This window comes from Artibeus jamaicensis, unplaced genomic scaffold, assembly GCF_021234435.1.
Source record: "Artibeus jamaicensis isolate MK-2021 breed Jamaican fruit bat unplaced genomic scaffold, CSHL_Jam_final contig_585, whole genome shotgun sequence".
Classification (NCBI taxonomy): domain Eukaryota; kingdom Metazoa; phylum Chordata; class Mammalia; order Chiroptera; family Phyllostomidae; genus Artibeus; species Artibeus jamaicensis.
In genome coordinates this window covers 12978519-13002876 of record NW_026521894.1, presented here as the reverse complement: position 1 = coordinate 13002876, position 24358 = coordinate 12978519, and the positions used below count along the sequence as shown (strand labels likewise).

Here is a 24358-nt window from a genome sequence, read left to right as displayed (position 1 = left end):
AGGTTTGTAACACAGTTTTCCTAGTGCCACACAGCTAGCAAGTTGTGAAGCTGAGATTTGATACCTAGTCTCTGACTCCATAGCCCATGTTTATTCCATTACGGTTCACAGAGAGATGGCAGATATGTGACTATATAGATACGGTATTTAATATATTATGAGTTCTATATTATAGATGTTCAGAACATCCTATGAGCATAGACGTGGTAACTTTCAGTTATTTTTCTGGGTAGGAGTAGAGGGAGTATCAGATCAATCTTTACAGAGGAACGGTGTTTGCCGTGAGTCAGGAAGAGTATACATATGCTTTATTAAGAGCACGGGGGTTGCAGTAGGTGATGGTTTCAGAGAGAGGGACTACCTATTCAAAAGAGAGAGTCTTGCTCATGTTTGTATCCTAAGTATTTAGCTCAACACAATAGGAGCTTAGAAAATGGATGAACGATTATACAGTGTTTGTGTTTACCCCTGGAAGAACAACTGGGAAAAACTATTTATATGTACCTTCACTTATGAGCAGATATTTAGCTAGAGTAGGTGGTGTGAAGTGGGATGTTGGATAGATGGCAGTATTGCCAGATTGTTGTAATAGTGTATGTTCTGTTGCTTCTAGTTTTCCAGATTTTGGACTTTATTCACAAATGTATTGGGAATTCACTGGGAGGTTTTGCATAAGCAAAAGGTATACGATTTATGTTTAAGAAAGGACCACTCTGGTTGCTTTGAAGGCGTTGCCTAGATAATAGAGGCCCTGCTCCAAACACAGGGACCAGTTAGGAGACTGCTGTACTGGTCTTGCCAAGAGATGAGGGTGCTTGGATTGGGATGGGGTTCACAGGGGTGGGAGAAGTGGTTGGATTCAACATGTATTTTGATACTGACTATATCTGTATAGTCAATAGACTTCACTAATATTGGATGTGAGAGAAGAGTAAGGACAATGAAAGTGTTTTTTTGGTCTGAGAAATGGGTAAATCACTGTGTTATATAATGAAAGAGGGCAGGTTTGGAGAGTTGCAAGGATAAAAGTTCTGTTATTTTAGCACTTCATTTACTTTACTGGTTTCCTGTATGTTCTCTATGAGACTATACTTCTTGAGTTCAGGGACTAGGTTTTTATAATCTTTGTTTAATTGTCCCCCAGGACATGGCAAATTATAGGAACTCAAATCATATTTATTGATTGTATATAATAATACATATATAAATACTATAATAGAGATGAAAAACTATTTTTTGTTAAATCTTAGAATTGACAAGTTATTATTTCCATCCATCCAATTAAAAATGAAGAAAAATAAAGAATTAAGTGTGCTATTTGTTATTTATTTTTGCTAATTGGACTTTTACTTTGTAGGTGGCACATTTTTACAATTCTATTGATCAACAAATGATTCAAAGTCAGAGACCAATGATGTTACAATCTGCCTTAGCATTTGAACAAATAATTAAGGTAAGTGGACTTTTTATGTTATTATAATTGATTTTTACATGTGAAGTGTTTTTTATTTCTTACTTTTTTAGTATACACTTCAGCTCAATATCACCATTGACCTAAGGCTTTATTTTGTTCCACAAATGACAACTTTCACTTTTAACAAGTAACATTTTTCTCCAGTTGTGGGTTTACACAGTTACAGTGTTTCACATATTTTAGTGCTGATTTTGATCGATTGGAATAGTATGTGTAGGATACAATTTATGTGCCATTATGCTTACTTACTGACTGAAGTATGACCTGATCCTTATACACAGGACTGTTGCTTTCCCATCACCTCCTGATTTTATATATTTATTTAAAAGGAGAACATGATTCTATTTCAATGTACAACCTCTGTACAACCAACGAATAAAATAGCACAGTAAAATGATAACAAGAAACATGGTATTGAATTTGCAGTACATAACAAATGGTTAACATCTTTAATCATAAGTGAACTTTTATGAACCAGTAACAAATACAGTAATTTAAGGTTTATTGCTCTTTATCTGTGCCTATAGAAATATCTACACATAGGAAATTAGGAAAACCCACAACAGTTTTAAATGTACATGTTACTATGTGACTGCTAACTTTTTGAAATCTACATTTTTAGTCTTCATAAACATGAAATATTTGAAAAATTATATAGAAGAGGAATATATCCTTTTATCCTTCTCTTATTTGAAAGTAGAGAACTAGTTGTGTTATGATCCTTAAGACCCACTACCCCCAGGTCCTGTGATTTGTTAGGGGGACTTACAGGACCGACCAGGGTTGAGTTGTACTCACAACAGTAACTTATTTCAGTGAGAGGATGCAAAACAAATGAGCAGGAGGAAAGGTGTAGCGGGGAAGACCTGGGGAAACCAGGTGGAGCTTTTAAGAGTCCTCTCCAGTGGAGTCACTTGGGGATCATCAATTCTCCCAGCAACAGGTTGTAACACAGTGAGCTGTTGTCCTACTGGGGCAGGTGATTAGCAACTTGGTGCCCTGGTTTTATTGGAGGCTGGTCATGCAGAAATCTTCAGCCTAGTACGTACCAAAATTCCACGTTCTCAGAAGAAAGTCGGTGTTCAGCATAAGCCATATTGTGTAGCTATAGTGAGCCATTCTTAAAAGTTAGTGTGGTGGGAACCCTCCAAAAGTCCTACTTCTCAGATGCCTGCTAAGGGCTGATCTTTTAAGCAGGTTAAGGGATAACAATCAGACCTGCTGTACTAGCTCTTTTCTGCACACTAGTACGCAGGCTTCAAATGAACTAGGAGTTACATAAATCTACATGAAATCTCTATATAAAGTTATATAAAACCTATAAAAGATAGATATTATAAAAAACATTTTTTCCATTGCCAAGGCTCAATGCAAGTTTATAATGGAAAAACTTAAAAAATACAGGTAAACAAAAAAAGAAATAAATCATATAATCATAGCACCAAGAGATGGCCATTTTTAACAGTCTGGTATATATCCTTTTAAACTTTGTTTTCTAAGTATATTTACAAGTGTACTTTTTGAAAATGCGATCATATTTATTATTTTGACCTTTTTGCCTAATATTTCTAAGCCTTTAGAAGTTTTTTTAAAAATATTTTTAAAAGATTTTTAATTTATTTATCTTTAGAGGGGAAGGGAAGGAGAAAAGGAGAGAAACATCAATGTATGGTTGCCTCTCGTGAGTCCCCTCCTGGGAACTGGCCTGCAACCCAGGCATGTGCCGTGACTGGGAATCGAACCTTGATTGTGTAGTTCGCAGGCCCGCGCTCAGTCCACTGAGCCACACCAGCCAGGGCAAAGCGTTTTATTTTCTAATAAATGTATTCAAAATGATGTCTTGATATTTCTGAAGAGAAAACTTATTTTAAGAAACTGGGTAGTGAGAACTACATAATTACATGTAACGTATGTTGAATGAGAATTAGTAGTGGATAAAAAACTGAGATAGGAGGAGAGAGGACACTCGGGTTCGTTATGATTCTCTGGCCACTCACTATATTGTAGAAGTTTGGAGGGGCTCCATTTTTATGCCCTCAAGCAATCTAACATTAATTTGTGTGTAATAATTATCAATAAATGCGTTTGAACTGATTCACAGAGTATTTTACTGAATTTGTTATATAATTGTTTAGTTACATTTATTCATCAGCTCTTTATTTAAGGGTCTACTGTATTCCAGAAATTTGCCCTGCCTTATCCTTACTTCAAGCATAAAAACCTTACTTCTCTTATGTCTCTTTATCCTCTCCACTCTTAACGTATTTGTCTTAAATATTTCCCCTACACATGTAGAACACCAGATCAGATGGTGTTATGAAATTTTTGTTTCAAATAGATTTGAGAGACTCATGAGAAGTAGGGTTGTTTCAGCCCTGTGGACATTATCTTGGCAGGCAAGTTAAGAGTACTGCCTGCTTTTGCCAAGCAGGGGACGGAAGTTCAGCTCTTCACTTGGCCCCACTGAAATTGGGGAGAGGGTGCTATTTCCATTCGTGTTGGCTGGAGTAGGTTGGGTATTGCTAGGAAGATTTTCTATGAGGCCTTGGTTTTCCTGGTCCTTGGGCTAGAGGACATAGGCATTTTCTGGAATTTTATTTGTCTGTCCCTAGGGGTAGTTCCAGGTTGCAGGCTTCTCCAGTGTCCTTTCCAGGAGTTTTGGGAGGCAATAAAGAAATCTAGGTGTCTTGTTCCTCCACTTCCAAGGTTTTTGAGTGTCTTCTAATTTCTACCTTTCGCTTTTCCTGTGCTTGTTTATTGTGTTGTGTTTGGGGTTTTTTACTTGTAAGAGGGAGAACCTGGCAGGAATGGGACTGCCTTCTCATATATAAAATGGAAAATTACTGTTTTTTTTTATTGTAGGTTGTTGGAATAATTTATTGTTGGAATAATTGGACTTGTGTTGTATTTGAATTTTACACGTTGAATTTTAACATTGAATTTTTCGGAAAAAAGTCATTTAAGTACTCAATATTATTTTGTTGTACCTTAGAATTCAAAAGCAGGAAGTGGGGAAAAGTCACAGATTACTTGGGATAATCCTAAAGAATTAGAAGGCTACATTCAAAAACTCCAAAATGCTGCTGAACGGCTTGCCACTGAAAATAGAAAACTGAGAAAATGGCACACTACATTTTGTGAAAAGGTATACTTTATGCTCTTTTACGTTGAATTTATTGGGCTGACTGGCTAACAGAAGTATACAGGTTTCAGGTACACAGTTTCACCACATGTCTTCTGTGCACCGCGTTGTGTGTCCACCACCCCAACCAGTCTCCTTCCATCACCATTTATCCCCGCCCCCTATCTGCCCCCATCTCCCATTCCCCTGGCAGTCACCATGCTGTTGTCTCTGTCCATGAATTTTTTCCCCTTTTTTCTTTTTTGCTAAATCCTTCCACTGCTATGCTGAGCCCCTAGCACTCCTACCCCCATGACAACTGTATTTCTGTGAAACACTCTGTTGGTATCTAAGGAGGAATCGCAGTGAATCTGTATATTGCTTTAGTTGGTATAGGCATTTTAATGTTAATTCTTTCTACCCATGGACATGCTATATGCTTCCACTTATTTGTGTATTTTTTGTTTTGTTTTTTTTCATTATGTTACAATTTTCTGGGTATTAGTCTGTTATATCCTTGGTTAAATTTTTTCCTAAACTTCTTTTGAAGCAGTTTTGAATGAGATTGTTTTCTTAGTTTCTTTATCTGATAGTTCACTTTTGGCATATAAAAATGCAACTGATTTCTGGATATATACTTGTATCCAGCTACTTCATTGAATTTATTTATCAGTTCTAGTAGGTTTTTTTGTGGAATTTTGTAGTTTTCTATATACTCATGCAGTATCATGACATTTGCAAATCATGGCAGTTTTACTTCTTTCCAATCTTGATGCCTTTTATTTCTTCTTGTCTGTTTGCTATGGTTGGGACTCTTAGTACTATGAAATAAGAGTGGTGAATAAGCGTGAAAGCAGACATTCTTGTCCTGTTCCTGGTCTTATGGAAAACACTTAACAGTTTTTCCCCTTTGAGTATGATGGCTGTGGGTTTATCGTATATGGCCTTTATTATGACGAGGTATATTCCTTCTAGTCCCACTTTGCTGAGCATTTTTTATCATAAATGGATGCTGGATTTAATAAAATGCTTTTTCTGTATTTATTGGTTTCTGTATTCATATGGTTTTTATTCTTCATTTCATTCATGTGATATATCACACTGATTGATTTGTGGTTATTGTACCAACCTGGCATCCCTGGGATAAATCCCACTTGATCATGGTGTATGATCTTTTTAATGTATTTCACTAGTTGTAATCTGTCTATTCAGATTTTCTGATTCTTCCTGTTTCATTTTTAGAAGATTGTATGTGTCTAGGGATTTATCTCTTTCGTTGAGAAATAAAATTAAAGAGCTACGAATAGGATTTTTAAAAAAGTATTTAGGATATAATTTAAAATAATGTCTTATTTGGAAACAATTTGAGACTTAAAGTTACAAAAACAAACAGTGTTCATACTTACCAAATTTTTAGGACTGTAAGATGCACTGGACCATAATACACACCTAAGTTTTAGAGGAGGAAAATAGGGAAAAATTTTTTGAAGGGAAAAATGTGGTAAAATATTTAATAGCCTGTGAGCCTCCTCCACCACCGCTGCCCCCCCCCCCAATCTAGGTAAGCTACATTCCAACTATAAGATGCAACTACTTTCCTTCCAAATTTGGGGGAAAATTTGGTTTTATAGTCCGAAAAATACGGTACCCTTCACTCAACTTACCCTGTCATTAGCAGCTTATATAACCATAGTACAGTTAACAAAACTAAGAAATAAACTGTTTCTGAATTTCACAACTTCTCCACAATAACTCTTTTTTTTCCTTCAAGGATCCAGTTCAGGATCCTACATTGCATTTTGTTGTTGAGTCTCTGTAGTCTCCTTTTCCTCATTCATTCCTTGTTTTTCATGACCTTGAACCTTTGGATGAGTGCTTGCTAGTTATTTTGTAGGATATCTTCAGATTTGGATTATATGGGTTTCTTCATGATTAGATTGCAGTTAGCAGTTTTGGTAGGAATACCACAGAAGTGATGTTTTGCCTTTCTCAGTGCATTAATTAGGTATTAATTTGTCAGGGTTTTGGTTCTGTTAACATCACTCATTTAGTTAATTAAGGTGGTGTCTGTCCAGGTTTTTTAAAATATATTTTATTGATTATGCTATTATAGTTGTCCCATTTCCCCCCCTTCACCCCCTCTGCCCTGCACACCCCCTCACACCCACATTCCCCACCTTTAGTTCATGTCCATGGGTTGTACATATAAGTTTTTGGCTTCTACATTTTCTATACTATTCTTACCCTCCCCTGGTCTATTTTCTACCTACCATCTATGCTACTTATTCTCTGTACCTTTTTTCCATCTCTCCTTTTCCCACTCCCCTGTTGATAACCCTCCATGTAGTCTCCATTTCTGTGGTTCTGTTCCTGTTTTAGTTGTTTGCTTAATTTGCTTTTGTTTTTGTTTTAGGTGTGGTTGTTAATAACTGTGAGTTTACTGTTCATATTTTTTATCTTCTTTTTCATACATAAGTCCCTTTAACATTTCATATAATAAAGGCTTGGTGATGATGAACTTCTTTAACTTGACCTTATTTGAGAAGCACTTTATCTAAGTGAGAAGCCCTTCCATTTTAAATGAGAGCTTTGCTGGACAGAGCAATCTTGGGTGTAGGACCTTGCCTTTCATGACTTGGAATACTTCTTTCCAGCCCCTTCTTGCCTGTAAGGTTTCTTTTGAGAAATCAGCTGACAGTCTTATGGGAACTCCTTCGTAAGTAAGTGTCTCCTTTTCTCTTGCTGCTTCTAAGATTCTCTCCTTAATTTTAATGTTGGCTAATATAATTATGATGTGCCTTAGTGTGTTCCTCCTTGGGTCCAACTTCTTTGGGACTCTCCGATCTTCCTGGACTTCCTGGAAGTTTATTTCCTTTGCCAGATTGGGGAAATTCTCCTTTATTATTTGTTCAGATAACTTTTCCACTTGTTGCTCTTCCTCTTCTCCTTCTGGTACCCCTATAATTTGGATGTTGGAACGTTTAAAGATGTCCTGGAGCTTCCTAAGCCTCTTCTCATTCTTTTGAATTCTTGTTTCTTCATTCTTTTCTGATTGGATATTTCTTTCTTCCTTTTGGTCCACAACGTTGATTTGAGTTCCAATATCCTTTTCATGACTATTGGTTCTCTGTACATTTTTCTTTATTTCACTTAGCATATCCTTCATTTTACCATCTAATTTGTGGCCAAATTCAACCAATTCAGTGAGCATCTTGATTACCAGTATTTTGAACTGTGCATCTGATAGGTTGGCTATCTCTTCATCTCTTGGTTGTATTTTTTCTGAAGCTTTGATCTGTTCTTCTGTTTGGGTCATTTTTTTTTTTTTTGGTCTTGATGTACCTGTTATGTAGTGAGGGGTGGAGCCTTAAGTGTTCACCAGTGTGGGGCCAACCTGTATGGCTTTGTTGTGACGCTGTATGTGGGGGTGGGGTCTGAGAGGGAACAATGGCATTTGCTTCTCTCTCTGCTGGGTTTCAGTCACTTCCCCCTCTTCCCACCAGCAAATTGGGCCCTTCTGGTGCTGATTCCTGTATTGGGTGGGTTTGTGTGTGTTCTAGGACCCTGTGGGTCTCTCCAGTGAACTCTCCTGTGAGGCTGGGAGTTTCTCCCACTGCTACTTAAACCCTCATAGGTGTTTTCAATTTGTGGTTTGAGGCTTTATTTCCTGGTGCTGAGGCCCTGGGTTGTGTAGACCTTCTCGCTCCCCAGTTATTTCTCCTGGTTTATCTGAGCATGATTGTGGTACCGCCCACTCTACCAGTTGCCACGTCACTGAGTCTGCCAGCTGCTGCCTTGCTGACCAGCTGCAGTTTTGTTCGCCGGCTCCACAACCCGCCTCCTTGCTGGGTCCGCCAGCCACCACCTTGCTCGTTGGGTCCTCTAGCTGCCACCTTGCTGCCAGTCCTCCCTGCCTGTCTCTGCCCCTCCTACGGGTCTGGATGTTTGTGTCTTCTTTAACTCTTTGGTGATCGGACTTCCTTACAGTTCGATTTCCTGTCAATTCTGGTTGTTTTCTTTTTTTAAATTGTTGTCCGTTTTTTGGTTGTGCGAGGAGGCAGAGTGTGTCTACCTACGCCTTCATCTTGGCTGGAGGTCCAGTTTTTCCACTGAAAACTTACCTATTCAGGTGACACTTTGAGACTGTTTATGCTCTTATTTTTAATAGGTGGTAATTCTTATGAATATTGATCTGCTTCGGCAGCAACAGCGTTGGAAAGATGGATTACAGGAACTAAGAACTGGCCTAGCAAGTGTAGAAGCACAGGTAGAGTATGTTTTACATTGTGTCTGTGCTTTAAAACATGACTGTTTCAGAATGTGAATATATGAGTTGTTGCAAAGTTTATAAAGGTTACCTATAAATCTTTACTAATCAATTCCTGATAAAGCTGGAATTTGACTGAATTATATATAAAGACCATAAAATAACATTGAATTCACATTTAAAAATATAAAAAATTTCATTTGTCTTATGGAACACCAAATCTCTCAATTCAGAGTTAATGATTTTTTGGCTTGGTTCTTACATATCTGTCAGTTTTTAAGTTTCAGGTGAGTGTGACACTTGTAGAACACCAAGTTAAGTTTAGGCAGAAGCTTAATTAATATAACTCTGTATCAGAACTTTTCTTTTTTGGGCAAAATTTTAGTGTTATACACATTTTGATATAAAAGATGATGTACACAAAAGTGGCTAGCAGAAAGCCTGCTACATATTATGTATGATCTTTGTTGAATATGAGTTAGGTGTCTTATACATTTACACATATTTTTCAGTTCTTAGAACTTTAAGAAAAATAAAAATTAAAATATTAGAATTGATGTTTATGATTATGTAGAAGCAAAGAGCATGGAAACTATCCTGAGCACTCTAATATTTTAAATTTAACATGTTTTAAAATGTGGAAGGATTGTTTAGGGGGTTGAGAAGGGAAGAAAAGATCTATACTTGATATAGATTTTGAAAAAAGACGAAAAAGTTCACAAAAAAACCCTGTTGTTCCAGTTAATGTTTTCTTAAAATAAAGCCAAAATGTAAATCCACTTAGTGTTAACTTACTTTTTTGTGTTCTATCTATAGACATAAATATTAGAGATTTTCTTTTTTAACTCTATATAAACTCTCATGCTACAAATAGCAATTAAGGAGTTGCATGTTTTAAAATAAATTTATTGTTTATATTTTACTTTATGTGATGTGAAAGCATTAAATGAAAACCTTACTCTACTACCTATATTTTTAAATAAAATATGTAAATATAACATGTTAGGGATTCCAAGCGAGTGACATGCATGCGTGGAAACTGCACTGGAACCATCAACTGTACAAAGCTCTGGAGCATCAGTATCAGATGGGCTTAGAAGCGCTTAATGAGCATTTGCCAGAAATAAATATAGACTTGACGTACAAGTAAGAATCTTTGAAATTCACTTTATATTTCCATCTAAAATTTTCTAAAACTTTATATTTTAAAGTTACTTATTTACTTTCAGACAAGGACAGTTGCAGTTCAGGCCCCCTTTTGAAGAAATCCGTGCTAAATATTATAGAGAAATGAAGAGATTTATCGGCATTCCTAATCAGTTTAAAGGAGTGGGTGAGGCAGGAGATGAATCTATTTTTTCTGTTATGATTGATAGAAATGCAAGTGGATTTCTGACTATTTTCAGGAAAGCAGAAGATCTATTTAGGAGATTGTCAGCTGTTTTACACCAACATAAGGTATGGAACATGTAATTTTCCATCCTATTATACTATTTCATCAGATTGGTTCAATTAGTATTAAATGTATAAACCAATAGTTTATCATCAGTGGCATGAAATAAAAATACTGCAAACCAGAGAGCCAGAGTTATGGATTCTTACACAATTTATACAAGGTAGATTTATGTCTTTGACTATTTGAAGATTGAGAAGCTAGGTTTTTTAAGAATTGTTTCTGTCAACTTGGAATGTGACATGACTCTGTTGTGTCAATTTTAATTCCTTCTAATGAAATATGTATGTATATATTTTTTCATTCTTTGGAACAAGAGCAGTACATGAAAGGATGTCTTTGAAGTTAGTGAAATTGAGATGATTAAATACCTTACTTTTGTTTGAGTGCATCATTACCACTAACTCTGAAATTAAACCCTAATTGCCTTCATTGGTCATTTATATTGACTCTGACTACGATTGAGAATTACACCAGTTTTTTTCTTTCCTTACTTGAGGACAGTTTTTCATTGCTTCTTTAGAGAGAGAGGAAGGAGGAGAGAGAAAAACTTTGATGCTAGAGAGAAGCATTGACTGGTTGCCCTCCATGTGCAGCTGGACCAGGGATCATACGCTCCTGGACTGGGGATTAAACCCACAACCTTTTGGTTATGGGACAATACTACAGCCCACTGAGCCACACCGGCCAGAGCTCAACAAGTTTTGTAACTGCCACTGCAATGCTTCTGCATTTAAAGTTTTTAGAATCAGTTGACTATGTATACTTTTAAATTTGTAGATTGTGGTGTCTATTGGCTTAAGAGAGAGGATTCTGTCTTAGTGCACCTCATATTTGATAGGAGAAACTAAAAAAAAAGGTTTTTTCAGTCTCTTCAAAAAAGTTTTATGATCACTGTATTTTTATTGTCATTTTTTTCCCTGTTTATTCTTTAGATGACACAATAATGCTTATATTTAATAATGATTACATACTTAAGTTGGAATTTACTTACAGTTATACTTATCTCTTTTTATGGTCTATTAATAACTGGACCATAAACTTTAAAAATATTAATTTATTAGTTCTATTTCTTTAAGAATATTTTTCATTCTTAGGAGTGGATTGTAATTGGGCAAGTTGATATGGAAGCACTAGTGGAAAAGCATCTTTCTACTGTTCATGATTGGGAAAAAAATTTTAAAGCACTGAAAATAAAAGGAAAAGAAGTAGAACGACTTCCAAGGTATTAGAAGTTAATGTAATAGTACTTATTTGTAATAAGCCTTCTGAAAGGGCTTGTTTAATTGTTCATCTATCATCTGTAAAAGATGATATCACTTATAAATTCATTTGTTTATTCTTTCAATAAATATTTGGCGAGCATTTATAATATGTAAACTCTGGTTCTATGTGAGTACAAAGACAAAGAAGGCAGAGTATGTGAGATCAAGTTGCTTTTTCTCTGGTAGTAGAGTAAGTCAGGTGTATTTGATGATTAAGTCAAGTGCACACAGCGGTTAATGGAGTGGGCTCTGGAGTTGGTTAGCTCTTACCAGCTGCATTACTTTGATAATTATTTAGACTCTGGACATCAATTTTTTTTACCTTTAAAATAGCTACACCTATAGTATTTATCTCACTGTGTTTTGGGGATTAAATGAATAATTTGCATATAAATTACTGTCACAAGATGAGTTCTCAATAAATGTTAGTTGTTATTGTTAAAATATCAGATAGAATTCTTTATATTCCATATTTGAGATTGAACTAGGCTGTGGAGATTTACAGGATGATGATACCCTATCCATTTGGGGCAAAATCCGAGAATATTTTCAGGTAGAAATATTTGAACTAGGATTTGGACAGATTGTTATAAGAATTGTTGATTAATGCAGAGCCTCTCAGGAGAGGGATTCACATACTGAACATAAAGTGGTTAATTAGACATTTGAGTAGAGTTAATGTTTTATTAGGGCCTTAGAGAGATACTCCTGGAAAGAGGTAGATAGGTTCAGATTTTGGAGAGCCTTACATTCTGCATTAGGGAATTTGGATTTTGTTCATGTTAGAATGGTTAGCTATTGAAGATTTCTAGGCAGAAGTGTGTTAGTACAAAAGCTGTATGTTAGGGAAGTTAATTTGGAAATAATAATGTATGGTTGAATAGAGAGATCCTAGAGGAAGGGAGGGAGTCTCTCATCATCCAGAAGACCAGTAGTAATTAATTGAATTAAGTTGTTGGATAAAAAATGGGGAGGAGGAAATATTATGAGGTATTAAGAGTCCTTATTTGTGAAGGAAGTTGAAGGATGAAGAATAGCGAAGAGACAAATGACTTAAGGGTTTGAGCTTAGATGGTTGGGACAATGACGGTGCCTTTAATATTAGTTTAAAGTAAGGAAAAGACAGAGCTCTTGTAAGGCTAATATGTGAGGTTTCTAATCTCTGTGGGATACTGTCGTTGATCCCAATCTTGTCTGTATTATTTGAGCTTATGCTGTCTCCTGACTGTACAAGGACCTCTACTGCTAATGCTGCTGTTTATCCCTTACTGTAGATAGTTTTTCTTATTTTGCTTTCCTGCCAACCCTAAAAAAAGCAAAAAGAATTCCTGTCTCACATTTCATTTTTCATTTTTTTATTTCTTGCTAATGAATTAACATATATACATCTTGTTAGTATACACATACATATACATGGATATTTATTTTATGGATACTTTCTGGATATGTGCTATATACTTAGAAAACCCATATTCTTATGATGTATTTCTGATACTGTAGTAAGAGTAAAATTTGGGGTATACTATCTATGCCTATTCCATTCTATCTATGACTGAATAGTCTCTGTTGCATGTTATCAGTATTTTCAAATGAGAAGTGAATGTTAGTCTTCTCTACAGGATTCTGTAGTCAGTGAGTACAACTCTGCCGTAATCATATCACTTTATGTTAATTCATATACACCATAATATATTTTGGGTGTACCAAAATCATCTCTATTCATTTATCAGATACTAGAAATCTGGACGCTTTTTGTGTGAGGATCTTAAAAATCACATAAACTCTATGTCAGGTAAAACTTAACCTATATGTGTATTGATGGTTAAGAACTGGAGTTTAAATCTCTCCAGTTAGTGGGTGAATGAGAATAAATAAGTGAGACTTTAAAAGAAGATTATGTTTTTAAAAATAAAAACTGAGAATTTAACAGTAACTTGTAACTTGTTTTCTAAGAATGCTACCCTTTTTAATACGTAATGCTTTTTACGTATTAAAAAGAAGTAACTTTTAAAAAAATCTTTGTGACCAAAATCAGCAGACTTTAATTAAGAAAAACCAACTTTGTGTAACATAAGCCAAATATAAAATTTTCATCAGGTTGAACAAGTCTGGTTCAATCTCTGTTTGCTTAGAACAATACAATTTGCATTAAGAGTACAGTAAAAAGAATTAGCGTTCTTAAAAATGTATGCCATTTTTTCCATGATCATTAAAATCTTTTACTTGTTTTATAATTTTTAACAATAATTAAAAATTTTCAATTATACTTCACATACAAGATTATACAACCCCCTGATTAAACATTCATATAATTTATGAAGTGATCACCTCAATAAAACTAGTGCCCATCTGACACCATACATAGTAATTATAATATTTTTGACTATATTTCCTATGCTGTAGTTTACATTCCCATCACTGTTCTATAACTACCAATTTGTATTTCTAAATCCTTTCACCTTTTGCACCCATCCCCATGAAACCCCCACCCATCTGGCAATGGTAAAAAATGTTCTCTGTATATATGAGTCTGTTTTATTCTGCTTGATAATTTATTTTGCTTTTTAGATTCCCCTTGTAAGTGAAATCATGTGCAATTTGTCTTTTTTTCTCTGACTTATTTGACTTATCACATACCCTCTAGTCCCATCCGTGTTTTTGCAAATGGCAAGATTTTTTATGGCTGAATTGTAATTTTATATATGTACCACTTCTTTATCCATTCATTGATTGTGGATATTAAACTTGCTTCCATATCTTGGCTATTGTAAGTATTGCTGGAATTAACGTAGGGATGTATGTCTTGTGTTTTTTAGTGTTATGGGTTTCCTCAGGTAAATACCAAGAAGTGGAATTGCTGGATTGTCCTTTGTTTCTTGTTATAGCCTTTTTTAAAAGTCTGTGTTGTCTGGTATAACTGTTGCTATCCCACCTTTTTTTTCATTTCCATTTTATTAAACATCTTTTTCCATCCCTTAACTTCCAGTCTGTGTGTGTTTTGATCTGAAGAGAATCTCTTATAGGCAGCATATATGAGGGTCTTGTTTTCTTATCCATGCAGTCAGCCGATGTCTTTTGATTGGAACATTTAATTTATTTGCATTTAAAATATTCATAGATATATATTAATCATTACTTTTTTATTCATTTTTTTCTCTTTTTAAAGAAGACCCTTTAACTTTTTTTGTAATACTGGTTTGATGGTGATGAACTTTTTTAGCTGTTTTTTGTCTGGGAAGCTCTTTGTTTTTCCTTTGATTCTAAATGATAGCTTTGCTGGGTAGAGTAATCTTGGTTATAGGTCTTTTCTTTCCATCACTTTGAATATTTTGTGCCAATCTATTCTGGCCAGCAAAGTTTCTCTAGACAAGGCAACTGACAGGCTTGTGGAAACTCCTTAGTAAGTAAATAACTGATTTTCTGTTCCTTTTTTAAAAGAGTCTTTTGTGTTGAACCTTTAGCATTTTAATTATGATGTGTCTTGGTGTGGGCTCTTTGGATTTTATCTTGTTTGTGATTCTCTTTGCTTGTTGGACTTGCGTATCTTTTTTCTTCACCAGTTTAGGGAAGTTTTCAGTCATTATTTATAAAAAAAAAGGTTCTCAGTTGCTTGATTTCTCTCTTCCTCCTGATACTATTATGATGCAGGTGTTGTTATACTTGATGTTGTTCCAGAGGTCCCTTAGACTACCTTCAATTTTTTATTCTTTTTTTGTTTTGCTGCTCTGATTGGATGTTTTCTGCTGCCTTGTCTTCCAAATTGCTGATAGGACCCTCTGATTTATCTAATCTGATACTGGTTTTTTCTGGTGTCTCTTTTTTGGTTTTAAGACTTTATTTATTTTTAGAGAGAGGGCAAGGAAGGGAGAAAGAAAGGGATAGAAACATTAATGTGTGAGAGAAACGTTGATCAGTTGCTTTTTGTAGGCATTGCCCTGACTGGAAATTGAACCAGGGAACTTTCAGTTTGTGGGACGACACCCAACCCACTGAGCCATACCAGTCAGGACTCTCGTCTATTCTTCATTTCAGTTACTGTATTCATTTCTGAGCAGTTGTTTTTTATGTTTTCCACATCTTTTTTTTGTGTGTGTGTGCTGTTGAAGTTCTAATTTTCTTTTATAAAAAGATTTTACTTATTTATTTTTAGAGAGAGGGGAAGGGAAGGAGAAAGAGAGGGAGAGAAACATCAATGTGTTGTGGCCTCTTGAGTGCCCCCTACTGGACCCTGGCCTGCAACCCAGATCTGCCTGGGAATGGAACTGGTGACCCTTTGTTTCACAGGCTGGTGCTCAATTTACTGAGCCACACCAGCCAGGGCTCTCATTAAGTTCTTTGAGCATCCTTATAAACATTTTGAATTCTGTATCTGGTAGTTTGCTTGCCTCCATTTTAGTAGTTTTTTTCCTGGGGATTTCTTCTGTTCTTTAATTTGGGACACGTTTCTTTGTTTCCCCACTTTGGCTGCCTCTCTGTGTTTGTTTCTATGTATTAGGTAGATCTGCTATGTCTTTGAGTCTTGTTTGGGTGGCCATATATAATAGTTATCTTTGTTGGGCCCTGTGGTACAGTCTCCTTGTGATCTAAGCCAGGTGCTCCAGGTGTGCCCCCCATGTGGGCTGCATGTATTTTCCTTTTGTAGTTGAACCTTTATTGCCATTGGCACTTTAGTGGGAGGGGTTGACCCCCGGGCCGATTGGTTATGAGGACCAGCTGTGACTACAGTGGAGGAGCTGCTCTGCAGGGACCACCTCCACGGAGCAGAACTTGCTTCATGGAACTTTTTTGCCTGCAGAGTTGCCCTTTGAGTATGTTGCTTGTGGAGATGGTTGGGTTGTGCTGTGGTGTCAGAAGCTGGACACTAGATGTGTTGTGTTTGGAGCATTCCAGGAGGTGCAGGTCAAGGTTAGCTACCACCTCTTCCCTGCTGAAGACCATTTAGCATTAGCTCAAAGCTGCTGCAGATGGCTACTACTTGTGCTGAGTTTAGAGACACTGGGGAGAGGCCACTCTGAACTGAGGATAACTGCTGTAAGTACTGGGTTTGGGACTACTTAGCAAGAGGTATATGGTACACAGAGGCCAGATACTGCTTGTTTAGGGTTTGTGAATCTTTAAGAGATTTTAGGAAAGTCTGCAGCATGGGCCAAGACAGGCCATTTATATGGAAAAGCCACTGGAAGCAGCTTGGGTGGGTTGGCAGGATGGGTGGGGTTCACAGTTATTCCTGGGTTAGTGGAGATTCAGAGGTGCCCACCAGCTGGCTGTATGGGAGAAGGGCTCTGCAAAGTAACAACGGTCTTTGTTAGCACTTTTGTCTTGGAGAAAGCTGCTTCTGTAGCCCTGTCCCCACAGCTGGACAAGTCAATATTTCTTTGGTGCTTTTTGATCTGCTGTCTCTGCACTGTGGCTGGCTAAGAGTGAGTGAGTTAGTCCATCAGTAAGTAGGCCTGTGCCTGGGCCCTTTAATAGGGAGAACTGTGACTTGGAGAGCCCTTTGTCTCATTCAGCCACAATCCCTACTGGTTTTCACAGCCAGAAGCTATGGGGACTTCTCTTCCTGGAACTGAAACCCTGGGCTGGTGGACGTGTTATGAGGCTGGGACCCCTTCTTCTCAGGGGTCACTGCAGTAGTTGAGATACCCTCCTGGTTTTTACCAACCACCCTCCCAACCACATGTTGGTTTGGGACTAGCCTCTTCTACATCTATATCTCTCCTACCAGTTTCTATGTTGCTTCTTCTGTATATCTTAGTTATAGGACTTCAGTTCAGCTGGACTTCAGGTGGTTCTCAATGGTGGGTGTTTTGTACTTTAGTTGTAATTTTGATGTGATCATGGGAGGAATCAAACATAGCCCTTATATACTCTGCCATCTTGACCAGAAACCTGTTTGTTTAATTATCTAAAATACAAAAGAGTACAGTGGCAATTGCTGTTGGTATTTGATATTTTGGGCATATTAGTACATATACTTACAAAATTTGGATCATACTGTGTCCTGCTATTTTTAGTTAACACTCTTTCAATAGTATTTTGCCATCCTCTTACCTAGTTCTCAAAACTGTGATTTTTAATGATACAGATATAGTACAGTAACTTATTTAGCCAGAGAATTCTGGCCAAGATGGAGGCGTAGGTAGATATGCTTCACTTCTTTGTACAACCAAAAGAAGGATGACAACTAATTTAAAAACATAAAACAACCACAACTGTCAGAAAATCAAACTGATTGGAAGTCCGACAACCAAGGACTTAAAGAAGAAATATCCAGACTGTACCACAATACAGCAAAGTGGGTTGCCCCTTTTTGGCTCTGGCAAATACCTAAGGCAACATAACAGGTGTGCTGAAACAAAGAAATATGGCCCAAATGAAAGAACAGATCAAAACTCCAGAAAAATAAACAAACATCAAGGAGAAACACAACCTATGAGATGCAGAGTTTAAAACACTGGTAATCAGGATGCTCATAGAAATGATTGAGTACAGTCACAAAATAAAGGAAGAAATGAAGACCAAACAAAGTGAAATAAAGGAAAGTATCCAGGAAAGCAGCAGCGAAGGGAAGGAAACCAGGACTCAAATCAACAAATTGGAACAAAATGAAGAAATAAACATCCAATTGGAACAGAATGAAGAAACAAGGATTCAAAAAATTTGGAGAGGCTGAGGAACCTCTGGGATAACTTCAAATGTTCCTACATCTGAATCATAGGGGTACCAGAAAGGGAGGAGGAAGAACAAGAAATTGAAAACTTATTTGAACAAATAATGAATGTAAACTTCCCCAGTCTTGGCAAAGGAAATAGACATGCAAGTCCAGGAAGCTCAGAGAGTCCCAAAGAATTTGAATCCAAGAAGAAACACACCAAGGCACATTATAATTAAATTACCCAAGATTAAAGATAAGGAGAGAATCTTAAAAGCAGCGAGAGAAAAGGAGACACCTACAAAGAATTGTCCAGAACACTTTTATCTGATTTCTCAAAAGAAACCTTACAGGAAAGAAGGGGCTGGAAAGAAGTTTTCAAAGGCATGAAACGCAAGGACCTACATCTAAGATTACTCTGTCCAGCAAAGCTTTCATTTAGAATGGAAGGGCAATAAAGTGCTTCTCAGATAAGGTCAAGTTCAAGGAGTTCATCATCACCAAGCCCTTATTATATGAAATGTTAAAGGGACTTATCTAAGAAAAAGAAGATAAAAAGTATGAACAGTAAAATGACAACAAGTTCACAACTATCAACAACTGAACCTAAAAAGTAAAAAGAAAAACTAAGCAAACAACTAAAACAGGAACAGAACCACATAAATGGAGATCACATGGAGGGTTATCAGTAGGGAGGGGGAGAGGGAGTATGGGGGAAAAAGGTGTAGGGAACAAGAAGTATAATCGGTAGGCACAAAATATACAGGTGGTGATAATAGTATAGGAAATGTAGAAGCCAAAGAATTTATGTGTAGAACCCATGTACATGAACTAAGGTGAGGGGAATGTTGGAGGGAGGGGGGATTCAAGGCAGAAGGGGATAAAGGAGAGAAAAAAAGGGACAACTGTAATAGCATAATCAATAAAATATACTTAAAAACATAATGAAAGTAAAAAAAATGTAGCCATTTTTTCCTTTGGCTCATTTCTATGTTTTTACTATTATAAATGTGTATTAACTTGGAATCTGCCTTGAAAATTTCCTTAGAAGACATTATGAAGATGAAATTATTAAGACAAAGCGTATGCCTATTTTAAAATTAGGTGATACACATTGCTAAATTGGTCTTCACAAAAGTTGTATTGTTTTATACGCCTGCCAGTAGTCTGAGAGCACTCTGTTTGCCCACACAATTGAAGATATGAATCAAGTCAACAAACAACAAGTGCTTGTGAGGTTATAAAGGAAAGGGAACTCCAGTCCACAGTTGGTGGGAATGCAGACTGGTGCAGCCACTGTGGAAAACAGTTTGGAATTTTCTCAGAAAACTAAGAATGGAACTGCCTTTCAACCTGGCAATTCTGCTGCTGGGACTCTACCCTAAGAATCCGGAAACGCCAATTCAAAAGGACCTATGCATCCCAAAGTTTATAGCAGCATGATTTATAATAGCCAAGTGCTAGAAGCAACCTAAGTGCCCCAGTAAATGAATGGCTCAAAAAACTGTGGTAAATTTACACAATGGAATTCTATGCAGCAGAAAGAAGAAAGGAGCTCCTACCCTTTGCAACACCATGGATGGAACTGGAGAGCATTATGCTAAGTGAAATAAGCCAGGTAGTAAGAGACAAATACCGTATAATCTCACCTTTAAGTGGAACTTAATTAACAAAGCAAACAAGGGAGCAAAATATAACCAGAGACACTGAAATAAAGAACAAACTGACAGTAACCAGAGGAGTGGGGGGAGAGGGATACTGAGGGAAAGTAGAGGAAGGGTCACCAAGGAACAATATAAAGGACACATGGAAAAAGCCAAAGCAGGTAGGATCAGGGGTAGGAGACAGGGATGGGTGGGGTAGGAGTGAGCAGTGTGGGGAAAATGGAGACAATGGTATTTGAGTGATTTAAAAAATAAAAATATATATAAAAAATAAAAATAAAAAACAACTCATTATATGTTTGTCCATTTGATACATATGTGTTTTTTTAATTTTCTAAGTGCCTTAGTAATCTATATTCACTTTCTATCCTTATTTTCTTTCCCCTATTACTATTATTTGTACTTTGTGGGATAGTGAATATATTTTATAAGTATTTAAAATATGTTATGTGCTGTGACAAATAAAATTTGTGAATATTTAAATATATTTATGTTGATATATTAGTAATTCATATTCCTGCCTTTTTAATAAACTTGTATGATGGATAATAAAAAGTGTAATATAAAAATTAATGAAAATCATAATTGTATGTGGATGGCATATTTGCTAAATGAACTCTAAATATGGTTTATTCTTATACTTTTGAGTTACATTTGCAATTCAAAATGATAGTATAATAATGATAGTCTTTCCTTCTAGTTATTCTTTTTCATGTTAAAATATGTCTGTTGGCATTTTTCAGTGCTGTCAAGGTGGATTGTTTAAATATTAATTGTAGCCCTGTGAAGACTGTGATTGATGATCTCATCCAGAAGTTATTTGATGTGCTTGTTATTTCTTTGAAGAAGTCTATCCAGGGTAAAGACACTTATATTTTTATTATAGAGGCATGTACTTTAGTAGTTATGGAATATGAATCCCAGTGATGATTAGAATTGACACTGATATAGAAGGTATTATGAAATAAAATATGATTAAAATGATAACTTTAAAAAAGTGTGAAAATTCATGTTTGTTTCTTAAGAGCTCTAAAAATTTAAGGCATTTTTATTATTTGCAGTTTTTGCTTGAATCAGTTTGTTGCCTATGTTAGTGAGACAGGTCGCTAATTTTGGTACAATGTGTTTCTCCTTATCTCTTCAAATGACTAGTATTTTGCAAGATACTATATGGTTCCTTTTTTCCTTCAAACTGATATTTTTAGCATATTATTTAAGACTGAAAAATTCCCAATTTTGAGTACATTTTAGTAAGAATAAGTATGTTTAACTTCCTACTCAAAAGTTTTAAGTGCAATGTAAAATAACTGAACTTTCAGGAGAAGAAATTTCTTTGATTATTCCACATTTTATAATTTATGTTTTATGAAAGAAAATGGTAATTTAGGGTTTAATGTATTAGATTACCAAATTTTTTGGACTGTAAGAGGCACTGGACCATAAGACACACCTAGGTTTTAGAGGAAGAAAATAGGAAAAATTTTTGAAGCAAAAAATATGGTAAAATATTTAATAACATAAATGACATAGGCTACTGCCCTTCCCCCAACAACAGCAACCCAGGCAAGCTAAATTTGGACTATAAGATGCAACCCCCTTTCCTCCCAAATTTGGGGGGGGAACATGTGTCTTATAATCCAAAAAGTACAGTACTTCTAATACTTCTTGATTTAGAATTGTGTAATTGAATATTTTTGGTGGTAATGGTATTTTTTCTTATTTCAATGTTACCTATTCAGCTCATTTACATGAAATTGATACATTTGTCTCTGAGGCTATGGAAGTCTTATCAGTTATGCCCCAGTCTGTGGAAGAGATAGGTGATGCAAATATGCAGTACAGGAAGCTACAAGAGCAGAAGCCAGAGGTGAGAGGGACAAAGTAAATTTTTAAAGTTATTTTAACTGTACTGGAGATGTTAAGATTTGATATTCTGTGACAATTTAGAAATATCATATAATTTCAGTATTATAAGGAAGTCCATATAATCTGGTCCAAATGGTCAGTTCACAATTGGATTCTTGAAGTTTTGTTGGTATAGTTAAGCAGTAACAATAACGCCTATTTTTGCAGTGTATTTTATGATGTGGCATATTAGAATAAGACTAAATTTAAATAATTCATGCTGTTACTTCTAGGGTTGTAATCTTAGCACAGTAAAGTGTAAAGTTAGAATTGATTGGCAACGCACACATACACACTTACAATGGAGGAGCTCATAATTAGAGACAAAGGTGACAGATGGTAAAGGTTCATAGCTACAACATCCAGAAGGATAGAGTCCAGAAGAGGCAAGCTAAAGTTTTATAAAACATATTATGAATGCTTTTAGTTATTGAAAGGACTCCGACAAGTGGTGTCCGAGGTGTTGTGGATGCGATGAACAAATTCACACAGACTGCAGGAGTCCTGTGGGGAAAAGGGACAGCATGGCCACTCTGAGTGAGAGCCTGGACAGGCTTTTATTGCTTTTGGGGAGCATTATATTAAAGAAGGTTCTAGTTCATTATGCTCAACTTAAAGCATTAAGTGATAACCTTTTACAGATAACAAAGAAAAAATGTTGTTGATTACTTTTTATAGATAACAAAGAAAAGGGTGTTGTAAATGCAAGGGAAAAAGTAGTTAAACTGGTTGCACTCCGTCTTTGGGAGGTTTAGTACAGACTTCAGGAAGTTATTTCAAAGATATACATTAAACATCTATTGTTTTAACTCAGGGTGAGGGAGTTTTAGCAAAAACAAGCCTTAAAGCAGCCTAGATATACGCAGGCCTGGTTCCCCATGGTGCAGTTGGCTCCCGTGTGCCATCTCACACCTGTCGGTTTCCTGAGCCAGGGCTGAGCTACATTTGCCATCGCCATGTGGACTGGTTCCCTATAAGTTATGTTTATAGGAAGGAGGAGAAGTAATTCCAACAAGAATATAAACTTTTATGTGTCCCTGCTATGTGGTAGACTTAAAATTATTGACAGTTTAAAGATGAGTGAAGTAATATACCTTGGTAGTGGGAGGAATTATAAACATTTTTTATGATGTAGTAGACTTAAATGTATAATAGGCTTAAATGTATAAATGAAGGTTTAAAGACAAAATAACATACTTGTCTAGTAGAAGGAATTAACCAAAGAAGCAATGGAAATATGAGCTGTAGCAGTTACCTAAAGCATGGAGGCATTCGTTCATTTATTTATTTGACACATACTTATTGATACTAGCTTCATTCCAGGCATTGTGCTAGGAGTTGTAGCTGTGAACATGCTCCATTCTTATGGAATGCACATATACACATTCTTGTGGGTGGACAGTGGGAGAGGGAGAGAGAGAAAGAGGAAGGGAAAGAGAGGTGAGAGAAAGAGAGAGAGAGAAAGAAGGAGTGACAGAAGTGAGAGAGTGAGCTCAACTCAGGAAAGTTACTTCTATGGTAGGTGCTCATAGGAGACCTTCTCAGAGAGATGGCATCTGAAATGAGACTTGGATGACAAGGGGCTGGACATTCTGAGATTTGGAGGGATATCATTCTAGTAAAATGAACAAAAAATACATGTTTGGATTGAAATGGACTTGATATGCTCAAGGAAGAGATAGATGTAAATACTGTCAATAAATTTAGTTATTGAGGAAGCCATAGTATTCGAGGAAGAAAATGGTATGAGGTGAAATTGGAGAGGTATGCATGGACCAGCTTATGAAGGTACCTTTAGACAATCATGAGGTGTATGGATTTTTTGTAAGTGTAATTGAAAGTCCTTAGGGGTATTTAAACAGGGGAGTGACATGGCATGGTTTACTTTTGGAAGCAGTTACTCTGGATGCTCTGTAGGGAATGGATTAGAGTGGCTGAGTCTAATTAGTAGGATGTTGCAGTTGGTAGATGAAAAGTTGTAGAGACTTGTACCATGCAGCAGAGCAGATGGAGAGAACTGGTAAAACTGATGATATATTTTAGAATTAAAACCAAGAAGATATTCTCATGCATAGACAGAGGGAGGTTAGAGAAAGAGGAATGAACATGTGTCTTAGGCTTGAGCAGCTGGTAGGCTAATGGTACCATTTACTGGGATGAAGATGACTAGGAAGGTGTTTGGAGATCGGAAGTGGTCCGCACTGAGATGTCAGGTAGAAGTTAAATGAGGAATATGGAATTTAGAGTAAAGACTAGAGATATAAATTTGGAAGTCATTTTTACATCCACAATATTTAAAGCCATGGGTTTAAACTGAGAGCACTTGGTTGATAAGCCATTGTGAGCATTCCAAAATTCAGAGTTCAAGACCATGCAGAGGCAGCAAACTAGACAGAAAGAAGTGGGAGGAAAAGCATGGAGTATATCATCACAGAACTGAGAGAAATGAATGTTGTATGCTGGGAACAACATGTGAGGCAGGAAGGAGTGACTTGGGTCAATATAAAGAGCTAGGCAGAATTAGGTCATGTGAGCCACATTGAAGATATTAAGCTTG

General features: G+C 36.3%; 1 protein-coding gene across 2 annotated transcripts in view; it reads left to right on the top strand.

Moving 5' to 3' along the window:
• The window catches only part of DYNC2H1 (dynein cytoplasmic 2 heavy chain 1), a 317131-nt gene that overhangs the window by 18170 nt on the left and 274603 nt on the right, over positions 1-24358 (top strand). For both annotated transcript variants that reach the window (XM_053670464.1, XM_053670463.1), the window contains exons 13-20: positions 1358-1453; positions 4467-4619; positions 8764-8862; positions 9869-10008; positions 10092-10320; positions 11413-11540; positions 20640-20755; positions 21636-21763. In XM_053670464.1, coding sequence (XP_053526439.1) covers positions 1358-1453; positions 4467-4619; positions 8764-8862; positions 9869-10008; positions 10092-10320; positions 11413-11540; positions 20640-20755; positions 21636-21763 — 1089 coding nt within the window. The remainder of the gene's footprint in view (positions 1-1357; positions 1454-4466; positions 4620-8763; positions 8863-9868; positions 10009-10091; positions 10321-11412; positions 11541-20639; positions 20756-21635; positions 21764-24358) is intronic.